At 35.3% G+C, this 17,644-nt stretch overlaps 5 protein-coding genes across 5 annotated transcripts in view; 3 read left to right on the top strand and 2 right to left on the bottom strand.

The window, feature by feature from the left end:
* Positions 1–556, top strand: part of LOC108976976 (sarcoplasmic calcium-binding protein, alpha-B and -A chains) — an 11,578-nt gene extending 11,022 nt beyond the window's left edge. Inside the window, exon 6 of the mRNA XM_018946443.1 lies at positions 89–556. Within this exon, the coding sequence (XP_018801988.1) occupies positions 89–205 (117 nt within the window). The 3' untranslated portion in view covers positions 206–556. The remainder of the gene's footprint in view (positions 1–88) is intronic.
* A 931-nt stretch (positions 557–1,487) lies between these two features.
* Positions 1,488–4,348, top strand: LOC108976973 (NHL repeat-containing protein 2). The gene is made up of 3 exons (XM_018946439.1): positions 1,488–2,042; positions 2,103–3,310; positions 3,370–4,348. Exons 1-3 carry the CDS (start codon positions 1,859–1,861, stop codon positions 4,153–4,155), a joined length of 2,178 nt encoding a protein of 725 aa, XP_018801984.1. The 5' UTR covers positions 1,488–1,858; the 3' UTR covers positions 4,156–4,348.
* A 376-nt stretch (positions 4,349–4,724) lies between these two features.
* LOC108976975 (gamma-interferon-inducible lysosomal thiol reductase) lies at positions 4,725–6,369 on the bottom strand. Its single transcript, XM_018946442.1, has 3 exons — positions 5,894–6,369; positions 5,461–5,805; positions 4,725–5,132 (listed from the first exon to the last, which is right to left on the bottom strand). Exons 1-3 carry the CDS (start codon positions 5,990–5,992, stop codon positions 4,884–4,886), a joined length of 693 nt encoding a protein of 230 aa, XP_018801987.1. The 5' UTR covers positions 5,993–6,369; the 3' UTR covers positions 4,725–4,883.
* A 226-nt stretch (positions 6,370–6,595) lies between these two features.
* Positions 6,596–8,227, top strand: LOC108976974 (DNA-directed RNA polymerase I subunit RPA43). The gene is made up of 2 exons (XM_018946441.1): positions 6,596–7,216; positions 7,298–8,227. The coding sequence occupies exons 1-2, from the start codon at positions 6,674–6,676 to the stop codon at positions 7,757–7,759; spliced, it is 1,005 nt and encodes a 334-aa protein (XP_018801986.1). The 5' UTR covers positions 6,596–6,673; the 3' UTR covers positions 7,760–8,227.
* Positions 8,228–10,670: 2,443 nt separating this feature from the next.
* The window catches only part of LOC108976948, a 17,462-nt gene continuing 10,488 nt past the window's right edge, over positions 10,671–17,644 (bottom strand). Inside the window, exons 8-13 of the mRNA XM_018946400.1 lie at positions 17,408–17,596; positions 16,921–17,063; positions 14,392–14,834; positions 14,158–14,313; positions 13,947–14,093; positions 10,671–12,198 (exon numbers count right to left, since the gene is read on the bottom strand). Of these exons, the coding sequence (XP_018801945.1) occupies positions 11,126–12,198; positions 13,947–14,093; positions 14,158–14,313; positions 14,392–14,834; positions 16,921–17,063; positions 17,408–17,596 (2,151 nt within the window). The 3' untranslated portion in view covers positions 10,671–11,125. The remainder of the gene's footprint in view (positions 12,199–13,946; positions 14,094–14,157; positions 14,314–14,391; positions 14,835–16,920; positions 17,064–17,407; positions 17,597–17,644) is intronic.

Here is a 17,644-nt window from a genome sequence, read left to right as displayed (position 1 = left end):
ATTAAATATTTAAATTATTTTTTTGGAAAAACTATTTTTTGTTTCAACTTTTTTGATTTTATTTTTATTTATTTGCATTCAAAAACAGGACGAAGACAGGAAACGCGGTGGTCTGTCATTGGATCGTTACAAGGAACTGTATGCTCAATTTTTGGGCAACACTGCCGACGACCATCCAGCTGTCAACTTGTTTGGGCCTTTATAAATACACAAAATAAAAACAAGCAAAATTTTTAACTAAATAAAATAAATATATATTTTTTTGATTGTCTTCGCTGTTGTTCAACTATTGTCATTTAAGTGTCATTCATAATCACTTTTACATTATAACTAATTAATTAACTATGGCAAGAAAGTGAATTTACGTTATGTACCCACGCACACCGAAAAGTATGTAGAATCGTTAAAAAACATAAAAACAACACAATATACATATATACATAGATAATTGTTAATGGAAAGCAATAAAAAACAAAATCTACCTTTTTTTTGCTCTCCCACAAAATGAAAAAAAAAAAACAAAAAAACAATCTTGACATATGTCTCTCTCTCTTAATCTTAAAAAAAAAAAACGAACATAATAATGAAATAAAATATTTAAGGACTTTCTATACAGAATATACATTTATGAAGTTATGAAAAAAAAAAGAATATTTAACACAAAGAAAGTATATAAATAAATATAACATATAAACACATATGTATATGTATAATACATATATGTAAATATTTTAACATTATTAGCACACAATTACTATATATTTTACGTAAAATTTATTAAATGTTTGTATCAATAACGGCACACACTTCAAAAGGCAAGTGTAAAAAAACTATCAATTTTAAGTACACACTTTAACAAATTATGATGTTCCTTTATTTTATACAATAAAATATATAAATATCTTCGGATCAAGGCAATTGTGTTTTAATATTGAAATAATAATGGGGAACCCGGCATTTTTGTTAACCATATCTTACAGAGAGTATTTTTTGTTTCAGGTTTTATCCTTAATTTTTATCTTAAAAAATTTTACTTTGAATAATTAAAATATATAACCTTTCATTTTGTCTACCATAACTTTTGTTTATGTTTCAAATACGTTAGCGTATATACATATGTCAGTTATTAACGTGACGCCATTTTGTGAAGAGTTGGTTTGAGCTAAGTTAGGTTATATACAACGATGAAAACTCTGCACTGTTTAATACACTTAAGTATGATTGAATAAATACATGTTACCTTAATAATTTTTTTTGTTGGTATTCCAATTCGATAGATATACTTCCGTTTCCAAGATTACAGCAAACAGTTTGCAGTGCAGATAACATGAACTCCTGCAGCAAAGTGCGGGTTGCTGTGGGAAATCTTTTTTGTATGTATAAATATAGCAGCTAATTATTTATAAACATGCAATTATGCATGAAACATTTTTACCGTTGATTTGTAGATACATTTGAGTTAACGTTATTAAGTTGGTTTAATCAATTATTGATTTACATTTTAGCAATTGCCGCAAAACTCTTTCCGCTTACACTACTTCACAAAGACTTCCGCTTCTAAATCTTTCGCCGTCAAAAGTGTTGCTGGCTTCTCATTCTCTTCCCTAATACAACAAGTTACCGGACATCTCAACCAACTGTTTTTCCTACCCAACCGTTTCTGCTTTTCGCTTTACATAAATTTGTCAGATGTGGCAACATTTACGGACTTTCATCATCGCCTAAATTTACAATATATTTGTACATATACAGTGTTTCACATATTTTAACAATCAAAATTGCTTCGCCATTCAAAAGATTTCTGGGCGGCTGCATTGGTCATTTAGCAGTATTTCACAAGCAGTTGCGAGGAGCTATAATGGATACGGAACCTTTGGATCCAATGGATATATTGGCTTACACTACTGAGGAATTGCAAGGGCGTTTTCGCCGTGCCAAAGATGGCACAGAGAAAGCTAAAGTCTTTGCTGATTTCCTATGTCGTTGGGATGCAGACGCAGCACTAGCACCTGTAAAAAATATGAAGATCGAATTCCAAGAAGGTTTTTAATTAATTATTTACCAATTTTTGTATGTGAATACTATTGTATAAATATTCTCAGATCTCGATTGGTTCAATGTTACACGACCGTTGCCTTTGAAGTCACTGAATGGCAAGCTAGTTGTACTCGATTTTTTTACCTACTGTTGCATCAACTGTATGCACATTTTGCCAGAACTGCATGCGCTCGAAGAACTCTATCCACCGGAAAGTGGTCTTGTTGTGATCGGTGTGCATAGTCCCAAATTCGAAAATGAAAAGGATGGTGCGAACATACTCTCTGCAGTACAACGTTACGGTATTACACACCCCATCGTGAACGATGCGCACATGACACTATGGCGCGCAATTGGCATACGTTGCTGGCCATCACTACTGGTGCTGAGTCCCAGTGGTGCGCCAATGTTGCTACTTATGGGTGAAGGACATGGCGCTTTTCTACAAAGCTTTACCGAACAGGCATTACGTCATTACAAAGCAAAGGGTGAAATCGATAACTCCGCGCTACCACTCAAATTGTCCACCGATGCGGAGCCAGCGTCAAACTTACGTTTTCCGGCAAAAATTGCGCGTAGCGAGAATGGACAATTTGCTGTTGCTGATGCCGGCAATCATCGTGTTTTAATTTTTGATAGCGCTGGTGTAGTGCGTCAACGCATAGGAGGCAGCACGGCTGGCTTCGTTGATGGTGATTTTGCGACGGCCCGTTTTAACTCACCACAAGGTCTGGATTTTCTAGATGATGACGTTTTAATTGTCGCCGATACAGAAAATCATGCTTTACGCCAAATAACATTGAGTGCGTGTCGTGTCGAAACTCTCGCCGGCACCGGACAACAGGGCAATGATCGTGTGGGCGGTAAATTGGGTCCGCTACAAGCCATCTCATCGCCTTGGGACATAGCTGCGTTCCGTATGCGCGACATGGATATGTCATTCCATTTGGATGAACGTAATGTACCTGAAAAAGCGATAGTTTTAGTGGCTATGGCTGGCACTCACCAAATTTGGGGTTACTTTCCGGAGGGTATCATTTGGTGGAAATACCGGCAGTTAGATCCACGTGCATGCGTAGCAATTATCGGTAATGGAATGGAGGAGAATCGCAATAATTCATATCCACAAAATGCCGCATTCGCACAACCTTCTGGCTTAGCTTTGGGCAAAAATTTTCTCTACATTGCGGACAGTGAGAGTTCCAGCATACGTAAAGTGTCAATGGTGGATGGCAAAGTAATGCCCGTTGTGGGCGGCGATCGTAATCCATTAGTAAGTAGACAACATTTAATATATCGATACTTTATATTTATTTATAATTTACATTGCAGAATTTATTTGCATTCGGTGACATCGATGGCAAACAGTATAATGCAAAGTTACAGCATCCGCTTGCTGTCACCTATAACAGTGCAACTGATAAAATATTTGTCGCCGACACCTACAATCACAAAATCAAAGTCATAGACACTGCCACAAGTTGTATAGAAACACTGTTGATTAAGGATGAAAGTGGCGCGCCATTACAATTCAATGAACCTGCGGGCTTGTGCTTCGACGCCAGCGGCCAATTGCTTTACATCGCTGACACCAATAATCACCGCATACTATTGGTGGATATGAACACATTTAACGCGAAACCTTTCATACTAGACTTCAATGCAATTGCGGCCGCCACAAGTGACACGGAAACGGATTCAGCACTTAGTAGCGGCTTGCAACTGCTCAAAAACGTGCCATTGCGCACCTGTGTGCAATTGAAGTTGCATGTAAATATCAATTTAACCAACGAATTGAAGTTCACTGAGGCGGCACCACAACGTTGGACACTAAAAAGTGCTACACCGGGTTTGAAAGCGTCAGCGACTTCAGGCCAAATAACTAATGGTGTAATGAATTTGCAATTTGAGCGCAATGCCGCTTTGCTGCCGGCGGCGGAAGAGGTTAAGTTGGATCTAGCGCTCAGCTTGTGTGATGCCAAAAGTTGTCTTATGAAGCGTTTTGCTTTAGTGCTGAAAGATAGCAATGTTGATGCTGACAAGCCAATTGATAAAGCGTGTGTACTCGATGAAAACATAAATATTAATATTACGCCAAATGAGATTGTTATTAGTTAGTGAAATTTAAGAACAAACTTTTGTACATTTGTTGTACAATTTATAAAGAAATTGTTGTGCGTTGTGTTGTTGTTTCATAAATTCGCGGATATGTTGTAAAGTGACCAATTTTGTAAAAATGCAATATCAACACTACAAAGAACTTGAGACGGCTTTTATAATTGCAAATAAAGTGTGTACTTAAAAGGAGTAAGTGTGCAGAGTGTAATTTTTTGCAAGAGCAAAATGGGATTTACGGCCGTCACCACAAGAAAAAAATGTGTCACGTACTTCAGATAATTTTGTTATCATAAGGTAAATACTATTCATACCAATGTGACAATTCCTATTGGCTAATTTGTTATATTTACTTATATTTTAAGATTTTTTTCATTAATCAGACAAAATATGTTAGGTGGATTCAAGCACTTGTTTTTACAGCTGTATTTACAACAACAATAATGCTTTTACAAACGCCATAATTAAAAGTAAGTAATATCATTTGAAAGTTGTTTAAAAAATACATATTTTTCATTTTGTGCTTACTTCATAAATGCTTTAAAAATATATATATATATATAAATTTTTAGCTTAATTTAAAAATTCATGCGGTAAAATATGCAAAATGATAAGTTTTAAAAAAATGCATTTGTTACGGGCTACACAAAAATGGATGACTTATTGTTCATATGTGCTGCGTTACTTGTTTCATACATATTTCGCCATTTGGCAAACGTCCAATGCTCATTCTATGTAACGCAATATTCTTTGACTTTCTGTGGATCGCCAATTATTCGGCATACTTCACCCAACAAGTCTTTTAAAATGGCTGGTTGACGATGTTGAGCACCATCCAGTGTGATAGTGGGTATAAAACTAACTGACGGTCGCAGTGCATGTGTGGCGTCGCCGTTAAGTTTTAGCAATTCTCCAGCATGATCACTGCTAAAGCATTTTTGTATGAGATCAGTGTCTTCAACACTATGTTGGCGAGCACACTGTAAGAAAATGTTATATAAATTAAAAAGATAAAGACAAAAAAGCTTTGTAAATATATAAACAATTGCGTTGGCACACAATATATTCCGTAAACAAAATAAAAATATACATATGTATATGCATTTTTTGTGCTCAGACGATTGCAAAAAAGTAACAGCAGCTGGTGTGAAGTTAGCGTGTGAATACATTCATTGTGTTGTTTTACATGAATATAATTGCACGCTTTCTTACCATATTAACATGCAAAGCACTTACAAAGCAATAAGTGCCGGGTGGCAAAAGTTATAAGATCTTTACGAATATAGTTAGATCAATTTATTTAGTTACCTTAAGCATAACCTCTTTAGGATTTCGATTATCACGTATCATACATGCAACCATATTAAGGCGAGTTTGTGGATTTTCAATGGCCTCAATCACACAGGCATGATACATGTTACCCTCGCATTCGACATTGCCATGTTGGCATTCAAAACGATAACCACCATCGGAATTGATAAAGGTTTGTGCCTTGCCATATGGTATCAATTCTATATCCATTAGTGGTGCAGCTTGTCTAAATGCCGGTAGTAATTGTTTGATTATGAAATGCTTTGAATCACCACATAATGCTTCATAGTACACCGACACCAACACGGGCGCGCCTGGAGAGCGTTTGGGCTCTGGTGGTGGCTATTAGTTTAAACGAGGAGGAAATAAATTACACATTTTATGTCGTTAAACATTTGATTATTATTGTAATTTATTCATATATACTTACAGTCAGTATGGCACCATGGAAGAGCACATAGCGTACAAAAAGGAAGACCAGCACAAGTGTAAACACAATTAACAAACGTTTATGCGCTGCCGATACCATTATTAGTTATCGATGTGCCTATTCCAACTATATCAACGTTATTATTTAAATACTTAAAATATTTGTTTCATTCGGCTTTTTGTGATTTTATTGTTAGATAAACATTTTCACAAAAGATAAGCTACTAATATAGCGCTAAGTAATGGTATTAGTGTTGTACGATAGGACTAGAAAAAATGTATAATTTCCGACGGTCACCCTTAACGGACACGTTGCGAACGTAATTGAATGCACAATTTTTATTGTTTTTTTGTGTAAAATTGTAGTGCTACCTGAAAAACAACAAGTTTTACAAATATAAGCAAATTGTAATACAATAGTAAATCGGCAATCAGCTGAGATGGCGGTTTGCGAATTCGCCGCAATGCTGCCATATGTGTATGCCACGATATTACAATAACCCGTGATACGATTTAAATGCAAACTATATTACAACAATTTCGTGTTTTATTTGAAACAAAAATTGAAGTTTTTCAAATTAATAGCTGTTAATGGTTCATATTGTTTACTGATATAGGCTTAATGCTGAAAGGGTATGTTCAGCGTTTAACTCACTCTCAGCGTGTGTTCAGTGTCGCAGTACTTTGAATTGACATTTGACAAGGTTGGAATTTGGTTGGAATCAAAATCAATGTGCTTGTGCTAATGTTTAGAATTTAGTGTCGATTTTATGAAATAAAAATGGCAAAAAGACTGCAAGAATATGTAAAATATAGCATAAAAGAGTTGGAATCTTATACGAAACAAGAAGGTTCCTGTGTGCGTAAAATAAATTCCAACTTACATATATCATTAGGTCCATATTGTCTTGCCGATTTTAAACATGCGCTCAGTGCTCATATAATGCGACGCAAAGTTGGCTACTATGATGACAGTCTAGAAGGTATTGTCTTGGACATAAAGAATATTAAAGTGTTGAGCAAGTTAGCTGCCTTGCGAGCGGATGATCCACGAATACATGTTGACGTGAACGCCGATTGCTATGTGTTCTGTCCAATCGCTGGTGCGATATTGAGCGGTGTGGTGAAGCACATTGGCAACCATCATATCGGCGTAATTATTTACAGAGTTTTCAATGTGAGCATTAGGTTTGCAGCTAAGCTCAATAAGGAGGAGTTTAAAATGGATGACACGGTGCAATTTCGTATAAAAAATTTCAATTTACAAAATGTCTTCCCGTATATTGAAGGCGATCTTGTGACAGCTAGTGGCGATAAAATTACGGTAAGTGGAAAATTTTTTTAAATTTGGACCATGCCACTTTTTATTTATTTATACTATTAATTTTAAATWTATTATTTGCAGCATAAATTTATAAAAGTTGAACCGGAAAGTGCTGATAGTAATATAGATTCTGGCATTGAGACGCGTGATAATCAAGAGCTAGACGAATTAGTAAATCTAATCAAGCAAGAAAAGGAATCAGAAGAGGAATGCACTCCCAAGAAAGCAACCAAAAACAAAGATAAAGCTAATTCCAGTAAAAGAAAGAGAAAAGCTAGCGAAAGTGTGGTGCCAATTCCTACACCAACACCTATCAAAAAAGAGCCTTCATCGGAGAAAAGGAAACGTAAACAAGCCGATAGTGTAGAACAAGAAAATACTAAAACTGACAAAGCTACTGTGAAAAGTAAAACGAAGAAGACAAATGGTGAATTATTGAATGCAACACAAATTAAAAAGGAAGAATTAGACGATTCGTTTACAACGCCTACAAAGAAACGACGCAAGTCGAAAATGATTAGTATATCACTTGATAGTAGCTAGTGTTATGCTAGTGTGGTTTTGATTCTTCCCGAAACTCGCAAATTAATTGGGTATATTGTACTGTGGGGTATATTAACTGTCGCTAATTTTAATGTGTAAGAAGAAAGACATTCATGCCCGTAAGACCCAATAGAGCCGCATGTAAAAAGTGTAACCAACTAGTTTTTAATAAAATAATCGATATTCGATATTTCTGAAATAAGAAATGAAGAAAAGTTTATAACGCAAATCGTTTAAAAATATATACATAAATATATATGTAGTATATAGTACTACTGCAAATTGTGCCACGACTGTGAACACTTTTACGTTTTGAGCTAATATTAAAGTCAACGTGCATGTGTGCTGAATTACTTATATTTGCGAGTTGCTATACTTGTTTTGTACAAGTATAGAGTATATTTAAGTTTGAATAAGTTATTTTGTAATTTAGCACTAATAAAATGCAGAAATTTTAAATATAAAATAGTTGGCGAACAAATTTAATTTGTACATAAATGTGTGTATAAATATCTCTCCGCCAACCTATTAGACTTCATGGAAACTTGTCAAAGCTGAGAAAAAGTAAAATAAAGATAAACTCAAAACTATTTGGAGAGATTTCTACAGATGGAAAAACATTTAAATCTTAACTTTTCCTCTATTGCAGACTTTGATTTGACTTCAAATGTCGAATCTGCAGAGATTTGTTGTTGTTGTATCGGCAGAATTCTACCAAGTTGACATTCCTTAACAGGATAAAAATCCGGGTCCGTTCCGGTTACGTAGACCCGACTGCTGTGGGAACGGTTTGTCTGCGCTTGTGAATCCCGGGGTTGGGTCAGACAGCTGCATATAGTACTCAATCATACAGCGCAGCATATCGTGCCCTTTGTGGCAGTAGAGGGGTGTGGAAAAGGCAAAATATTGTCGTCTGTAAAAATTAAAGCCTTAGTTAAAGTTTCACAAAGAAGTTGCCTTCGGCAGTAAAGCAGAATGGAATAACTCCATGCTAAGGGAAGAACTAGTGGTGGACTGATGGCTCAAAATCTTGCCTTGAGAAGTAGGTGCTGGTTCGCCAATCCATACATGCGGGAAGGTTTCGGAATATTTTCCAAGCAAAAGTATTGACAATAACTCAGAAGCATGCGCCAGACAAAGTTGCTAATCACTGATTATAACCTCACTATGTTGGAAATGGAATCAACCTCTAATAATTGTTGTACTTTTCACTGGGAACTTCAAGTTCAAGAAGCACCGATTTATTATTGGTATGTCTTCTAGTGCAAACTGTTGGTTCTGCGACATGGAGCCGAAAACCTGATAATAGATGTATGCATATATAAATGATCAGCGTATGGTTTTATGCTTCGGTGATTTAACAAAAAATAGTAAAAGATTGCTTATAATTTTAAAATTCTTAATTTATTCTTCAAAATCTTTCTTGTCCCCTTCTAAGTAATACCCCTTGACTGCAATACAATTGTGCCAATGTTTTTTTCAATCCTCGAAACAGTTGCTAAAATCTATTTCCGGAATAGTCTTTAATGCGCGTAGCCATTCACGTTTAACGTCCTCAATTTTCTCAAAATAGTTACCCCGAGCAATCGTTTGAGTTTGCTGAATAACCAGAAGTCAAACGAAGTTAAATCAGGTGAATACGTTGGTTGTGGCACGATATTGCAATTATTGAATATTTGGTCGAAATTTCAGGAAGAATCAGTATGCAGTATGCGACGGTGTATTATCGTGGAGCAAAAACTTTGAGTTGTCCGCCCAAAATACCGGCCTCATTTTACGAATAACTTTGCGCCAACGACGCATAACATTCAAATAGTATTCCTTGTAGACACTTTGGCCGGTCGGAAGGTATTGCACCACACCTCAATACTCGAAGGAACTGTCAACATAACCTTGATTATGATAATTTTTCTGGTTTTTCGTGTTTGGGTCATCTTTGACATGACGTTGTTTTTCGAAAAAATTAAGTGATTTTGGAACCAATAGTGCTTTAACCTTCCTTAGGCCCAAATGATCTTTCAAAATGATTTTCACTGCCCCTTCCGATATTCCAACGATGCCAGCAAGATCTTTGACTGTTAATCGTCCATTCTCAGGTATCAATTCCGTTATTTTAATGACGTGTTCATCACCAGTTGACGTTCATGGCCGTCCTGGATGTGGTTCGCCATCAACGCGCTTTCGACCCTGTTTGAATTATTTGTATCAAACAAAACACTTGCTGGCGAAAACAAATATCAGCGAAGGTATTTATCAACATTCTGAATGCTTTGGCACCAGAAATTTGCTTCCGCTTACAAAATTTAATGGAGCTTCTTTGTTGAATAATTTCACTCATCGTAAATATCGCCGGATACACTTTATGTACTACAGAAAGACAAGTGTATATTTAAAACTGCTTATTATTTTTATTTGACACTTGACACAGATGACACTGATGTGCTGAACGCATAGAGAGCGACAAACTTCAAGCGCCATCTATCAAATATTAAAATACACACTTTCTTATGGAGACAGTTATGCAGTCGTGTAGCTGAATAACTGTGTCCTTAAGAACGTGCGTACCTTTATATTTGACAGTCGCATGAAGTCTGTCGCTCTCTATGTGTTCAGCACATGACTGGTATACTGAACTAGAAAAAAAAAAATAAAAAAATACTATTTTCACGGGAAAGGTAAATTAGAAAGTCTTACTATTTGTTGCCCACAGTGTATATCTTCGGTTTACCATTAAAACTAGCTCGTGTTTTAATTTTGTCCAACAATAAATATAAATTTATTAGTACTAAAAAAGAATTTGATTCTTACATTACATTTTACATTCATATAGTCACCATACAATATATTATACAATAAATAATTATTTTTTACCTTTTTTTATTTTTATTTTAATACGCACAAATATGCGTATTGTATCTGAAATTTTCCTAAATATATAATATATATATATATATACGTAAATATTATATAATTTACAGCAGAATATGTTAGGTGTTTATTTGCTAAATAAGAAGCCAGTTAGAGACATATCTTGGGCGCCACCAAAAAGCGAACGCGAAAATCAGGGTAACATTTCGGAAGTATAGAATATAGTAATGTTTAGTGAAAATCAGCTACAGTTGAAGTAACTGCACATGTGCTGGAACTATTTGTTTGCTAAGTTAACGGAAAAATTTGATTGTTTAAAAAAAAGTAATAAATATCAACAATAAAACTAGATTTTGCTAAACTAACGGCAAAAGAAAGTAAAAAAAAAATTAAAAAGAGAAATATTTCTAGAATAGTTAGTACATTGTACGATATTCATTTATAGTATTCATTAGTAATTGTATGCATACCTACATAAGCATTCGTATTGGAGTAAGACTAAACCGAAATCTCTTGAATATGTACACGTTTCTTGCCGCTCGTAGACGAAACCGTATTTGAGCCCGACGAACGCAAAATGCCACCTTGCTGTTGCTGCTGCTGCTGCTGTTGTTGTTGCAGGTGTGCGCTTTGAAATGAACGTGGCGGTGGTGGCGGTTCCGGTATATCATCATCCAAATCATTGACAATGTCATCGTTAGACACTTTGACCGCATTCTCGATTTCCTTGAACGACAACTGATCCGACGATTGTACTGCATAATCGAATTGCATGGACGTCTGACTGCCACTAGCCATGAACGAGCTACGTCTGCTCGGCATTAGCGCCGTTTCGAGCACCGCTATGCCGGGTGCCAGTGGCATTTGTGCGCTGTATGTGGCCATTTCGATATTACTGATGCCTTGTAGATGCTGCATATCCGCCGCTGCTTCCTTGCAGCCGCTATAGTTGGCCGCCTCTAAAGCGCTGTGATGTTTCGTCTTCAGCAAGTCCAAGGTGCTGCTCGAACCACCGCCGCCGCCGGGCCAATTCAATTCCATATGTGCGGTTGTTTGTGTGGGAGGAAGTTCGACTAGCAGCTTCTCATCCTTACCGCAACCTTTCGGCGGCTTCTCATCGTAGTAGTTGTATTCGCTGAAAACGACCGTACTCTTGCCGCTGGTGAGCGCATCAAAGCGCATGCTGCCATCATCATCGCCCAGCGTATTCAATTTGAGTATGCTAGCCGTTTTGCTGGTCTCATTCGTGTCTTGTAGTTCCTCTTTGGTTTTGGCGTCACGTGCACGCTTTTCGCGCTGATGATAAATGCCGGCGAAGATGAGTATGTTTAGTGTGAGCAAGAAACAACCAACGGCAACGGTGGCCACCAGCGCTGTGGTGTAGCTGGGAAATTGTTTGCCGCTCAAGCGTCGGAACATTTCCAAATTGCCGATGAGTCCGGTGGAGGCGGTCGCCAGATCCTTTTGTTGACCACCATTCTCCAGCATTGTGCGATTTTCCGTTGCTGCGGGCTGTTGTGTGGACGCGCTATCGCCAATGTTCGCATATATCGTGCCGTCAGGGTTGCATTCTGTGGATTAAAGAGAAGGGTGTGTGAAAATAAGTAGATGCAATGACTTCGGAAAATATTATTTGGTATAAAAGGCGACCATGTCGGTGGTATAAACTTTATAAACTTGGAATAGTTCAAGGATTTTTAGGGTAGTGGAGTTTGCGACACAGCCCCGATTGTTGCTCGACCAGTGGTCCGTAATTTAGGTTATATAACTTTAAGTTAGGACTAAGTAAAATAATAGAAATAATGTTATTTTCGTATTTGGGTTAGAACCAGGTAACATTGTATAAAAATTCTTATTTTCGAATGTCGGACGGCTTTCTCCCGACAATATCAAAAAAGAAAGGTTATGTCGGCTACATAAACTCCACTATTTTCGAAATGTTCAGAGTTATCGTGATAATAGAGTTCCTGGCTAGGACATGTTGTCCGGATGGAAGAGAACATTTCAGTATTGAAAGTTTTCGATTCAGTACCCGTCGGTGGAAGCAGAAGAAAAGGAAGACCTTCCTCCCGTTGGAGAGATCAGGTGGAGAAACACCTGGCTGCACTTGGTATCTCGAATTGTCGCCAAAAACCAAAAATAAGAAACGACTGGTGCGTTGTTAAATCGGCTATAACTGCGTAAGTGGTGTCCACGTCAATAAAGATGAAGAAGAGTTCCCAGAAAAAGTCTGTTGTAAGATATGGACTTGTTGGGAAGATGTTATTTTCTTATATCGGTCTTCAGACCATATCCCTCCGCCTAGTGTATGTCATATTATCACCACTAATTTGGAGACCGCTTAGAATGTTCAGAACCTGTTGTCAGACATTATTAAGACGGTTCTCTAAATTTTAATATATACAAAGACTCTAACCCTAGCGACCTGTACAATTGGATGTTGCTCCTAGGATAAGGACTGGACTCTTACAGGAAAGAACCAGGACGGATGGAAAGAGGAGATCCGCTCTAGCATGCAATCAAGGACTGTCACAGGGTTTTTTATGACTATTCATTTAATAAAGATTAACACTTCATTACGGAGTATTTTTTTATCAGATGTGGAAATAGGACGGAGAGATATAGAAGATCCTTTCAAGGACGCCCAAGCATTCAATGGAAGCACCAAGTGCATGGTGATCTTTCTGCTTTTGAGATGCATAACTGGTACGGCCTCGTAGAGATTGTAGGCAACTAATGAAGTTTTTGGGTTCTCGGCCCAGATTAACCCACAGTTGTGCTGCCAAGAAAAGGTAGAAGAATTCTATTGTTGTAGCTGTAGAAAATATTTCACAAATAATTTCAAGGATGGCTGCCGATCTGACAAATTATACTTGGGTAAAAATTCCAGTTCGTTCTTGGAACCTAGACAACCCTGTCGGTTAACACCGATTTCTTCAGATCCGATATATGTATTTCTGATGATTTATTCCTGCTTTGGACCAATCTTTATTGTTCTTTTCCAACTTTAAATTAATGGAGAGTGCGGCAAAGACTTTGGTAGAAGGGAATGTCGGAGTAACTATAGAGTATAATTTATATAAATTATCGGGATGAAGTGAGTCGACTTAGCTATGTTCGTTGGTCTATAGATACCCTTCTAAAACTTTGCACAGACCCCTTTTACCCCTATAAGCTACTTATTTGTCGGAACTGCTATAAACTCCGAAAATATTATTCAAATCGGACCACTTCACCATATAGCTGTCATAGATTTTTGTTTAAGGAAATAATGAAGAATAAGAGTAAGGATCCGTAGCAGATAAGCTCCAAGTATTACCTGTTGTTGTAGCGCCAATCAAAGTATTAATACCAGTCTTAGTATTATTACTCACAGCCTTTGTGGCTGTTGTCGATTTTGGCGTCTTCACCACCACGGTATCCTCATCATCCGGCGGTTTCGTTTGCATTTGTGGACGTACGACACCTGTATGGGCGAGAATTTATTTGCTTTTACTAAATTTTTTACACATTCATTGGCTGCAATTTACCTTCGTACAAATCACGATTACTGATGTCATCGGGAAACTGATGATGGCGCATGGACTGATCATTGATATTGGAATGCTTGTGCAATTGTGGTATCAAATTCAACCACATGGACAATTTGTGACCGCGATAATGACTCTGCACCTCTGCCTTATTACCTGAAAACATTTCGGAAATAAAGAAAATACATTTACTGTCATTACCCACACAAAGCAGCCGTCTTCTTAGACTCTTACCCAATTCCAAGTAGAGTTGATTCACCACATCGTAGGCATCCCAGAAGGGTAAATGTTCACCACGTCCAAGGCTCGGCTCGTCGGCAACAAATCTTAATGCCGCGTTGAGTAATTCATTCGATTCGTTGTTATTATTATTATTATTGTTGTTGCTGTTGTGCATATGTCGTTTGTAGTAAGCGCGTCGTTCACGCATTGCACCGCTACGTCGCTGATTGTAGATGAGCGCGAGATTTATGGCACCGCTCGTGTCCAGCAAACTGGCATGTTGCAGGCTGAGTTGATGTGGTATGGTGAGGTTGAAGAACTTGTTGACGGCATTTAGTGTTTTGAGTGAGGCGCGTTTCACTTTGCCATGGTCGAGTTGTGCAGTGATATAACCTGGTGAACGGGATGCTGATGCAGCTATGGATGGTGTGTCTAAACCTGAATGATTTGGATTGCTGAAAGAGTGATGAGGTGATTATTGTTACTCATGTGTAAATATGGCGTATGAGTAACATTTATACAAGAAACTACAAATGTGGTAGCAAGGCGTATGAGTAATATTTATACAAGAACAAATGTGGTATGAGTAATATATATGGGAGTACCAATGTTATAACATGGCGTATGAGTAACATCAAATGAAATATATTATACAATATACATATGTACAGTGAGAAAATTAATGCGATAATTTATGAAAATAGCAAAAAGTTGGAATGAAAATAAAAAATAATGAAAAAAGAAAATGATATACGAGGGATCCCAACATATGTCTGCTAACAGTGTTTTATATCTAAATTGTTTCTCACATCTAATTATTATACAGGTTAGAATTTTAAGTTAAATTTAACTCCTTTCGTGAGAGGAAAATATTATAAAAATTAATTTAGATAGCACTGTTAAGAGATTTACAAGAAAGTTTTGGTTCAAAGCATATTAAAAAAAGATTAAAAAAATTAATAAAAACACATTTTTATGAGTAATTTTTATTATTATTTAATTTAAATAGAGATTTACGAGACATTTTTGATCCAAATCATATTAAAAAAATTAAATTTTGAATAAAAGCAGAACTAATTAAGAAAATTTTAAATAAACAATTTTTATTTTTTTGCTGACAATTTTGTTCCAACCAAAATCGACTGACTTGTACTCTTTTGAGATATAATCTCTAAAATCATGTTAGGCAGAATTTAAAAATATTTAAATGTAGTTTAAAATTTTTTATGGAAAACAGGTTTTTTTTATGCTTGCAGATGGCAGCCTTCTGAAGTTGTTTAAATTCAATTTATTTACTCTTATTAAAAAGAAAATTTAACTAAAAATTTAAATGAAAATTATTTTTTTGTTTACAAAAATAAAATTAAAAAATAAATTTTACGACAATTTTTAGTAAAAGAATTTTTTTTATAAGTTTTATAGTTGCCAACTCTATATGCTTACTCTAGGTGTTTAAAATCATTCGAACTCTACTCTATTAAATAAAATAATATAAAAAAAGTAAAAAAAAAGTATTTAAGTTAAAACAAATCTTTTTTTAAATACACTTATATTTTTTTCAAGTACTTTAATGTATCTATAGCAATTAAATTATTAAAAAAAAATATTGAACCCTCAAAACTTTTAAAATGAATTTTACTGTTAAACAAAATAATTTTTAAAGATTTTTGATCGAAAATACATGTTTTTGATTTTTATTATTTTTTGATTGAAAAAACATTATTTAAAATTTTTTATCTTTTGAAATTTTTTTAATAGTTGGTAACTCTATATTTCAACTCTATTGTTTATATAATAGAACCATGTTATGCGAGATTTAAAGAGTTAAAAAAGTAATTTCTTTAGTATTTTTATTTTTCAAGAGACTCATAAAACCTGTTTTTTAGTTTAAAATCGCAAACTGGCTTTAATTAAAAAAAAATATTAAATTAAAAAAATTAACCATAATTAGCATTTTTTTATTTATAAACTAATTAAATTTTTAAATAGTTAGCAATGCTTTTTCCAATCCTTAAGGTCACTGCTATCTAAATTAAGTTATTTTCCAATCCTTAACGTCACTGCTATCTAATTTAAGTTATTTATAATTAGATAAAATTTGATTTTTTTATCTCATCAAAATTTGCGTTTAGTTTGCAAAAATCCAAAATTAAAAAAAAATAAATAAATTACTTAAATAATTTTTAATAAAATTAGAATCCACTTAAGTGCTAATTGGATCATAAAACCCACTGTTAATCGTTCCTACTTATTTAATATATATGTCTTATAGTTTACATATTGTCTCCTAAAATGCAAAAAAAAAAAAATTCTAATTGAGTTTTTTATTACTTACGATTCTCTACATCATATTACATACATATGTATATGTAGCATAAAATTCAATATACTATATAATCATTTTATAAGCAAAACTCAAATTTTGTTTCAATATGTATGTTGTATAGTATTATAGCGCCTATAAACTTATGAAAAGTGATGCTACGTTATTTTGCATTTTAGGTGACGATATATAAAATATTTAATTAACTACTTGCTTACCCCGTTTTCGCAAAATTCGCGAGATAGCGCAGCATAAGGCGACTAATCTGTTTCTCCTGAGTTGTATAGTTGTGCGGGAATAGTGGTGAAATGGGTAACCCTAACCAAAAAGGCACATCTTCACCACGAACGGAGCCGGTTCGCTGAGGAGGAGATAATTTTTTTTTTTGTAGAAATATAAAATTTTAGTAAATAGAAATTTTTTTGAAGGTTGGCAATAAGTTTAATTGGCTAAATATTAAAAAAAACTCTTCTATATTGAAAATGAGGAACAGAGAAGTAATTGGAAGTTGAAAATTTAATTATTTTATAATTCCAAGGTACTTGGAAAAGTAATTAAAGTTTCTTTGAGTATTCTTTGACAAGTTTTCCACTTTCTTGCTGTCTGTACTTGTTAAGTACTTTGTTCATATGATTTCTTATTATTATTATATATATATTATTTAATTTTATAACCGTAGCTACATATTGGTGAGTTGCCACTTACCTGTGGATACTCCTCTTCGACTGTTCTATGCTTAAAATGTATAAAATAACTGCGACCACCACGTAAGCTATGCATATAGCCTAGTTTAATCAGCGCTGCCGCGGTATGCCCATCACTCAAAAAGGAGAGAGTAGCATCACGTGAGCTAAGGGGACTGCGTATGGCCTTCTCCCAATCGGTGTATTCATTCTGGAAACAAAAATAATTAATTTGAAAAAATTAATAAAAAAAAAAAAA

Source organism: Bactrocera latifrons, unplaced genomic scaffold (assembly GCF_001853355.1).
Source record: "Bactrocera latifrons isolate USDA-ARS-PBARC rearing strain unplaced genomic scaffold, ASM185335v1 scaffold_82, whole genome shotgun sequence".
NCBI classification, from domain to species: domain Eukaryota; kingdom Metazoa; phylum Arthropoda; class Insecta; order Diptera; family Tephritidae; genus Bactrocera; species Bactrocera latifrons.
Note: the sequence above shows the minus strand (reverse complement) of the source record. Positions and strands in the feature narration are given on the sequence as shown.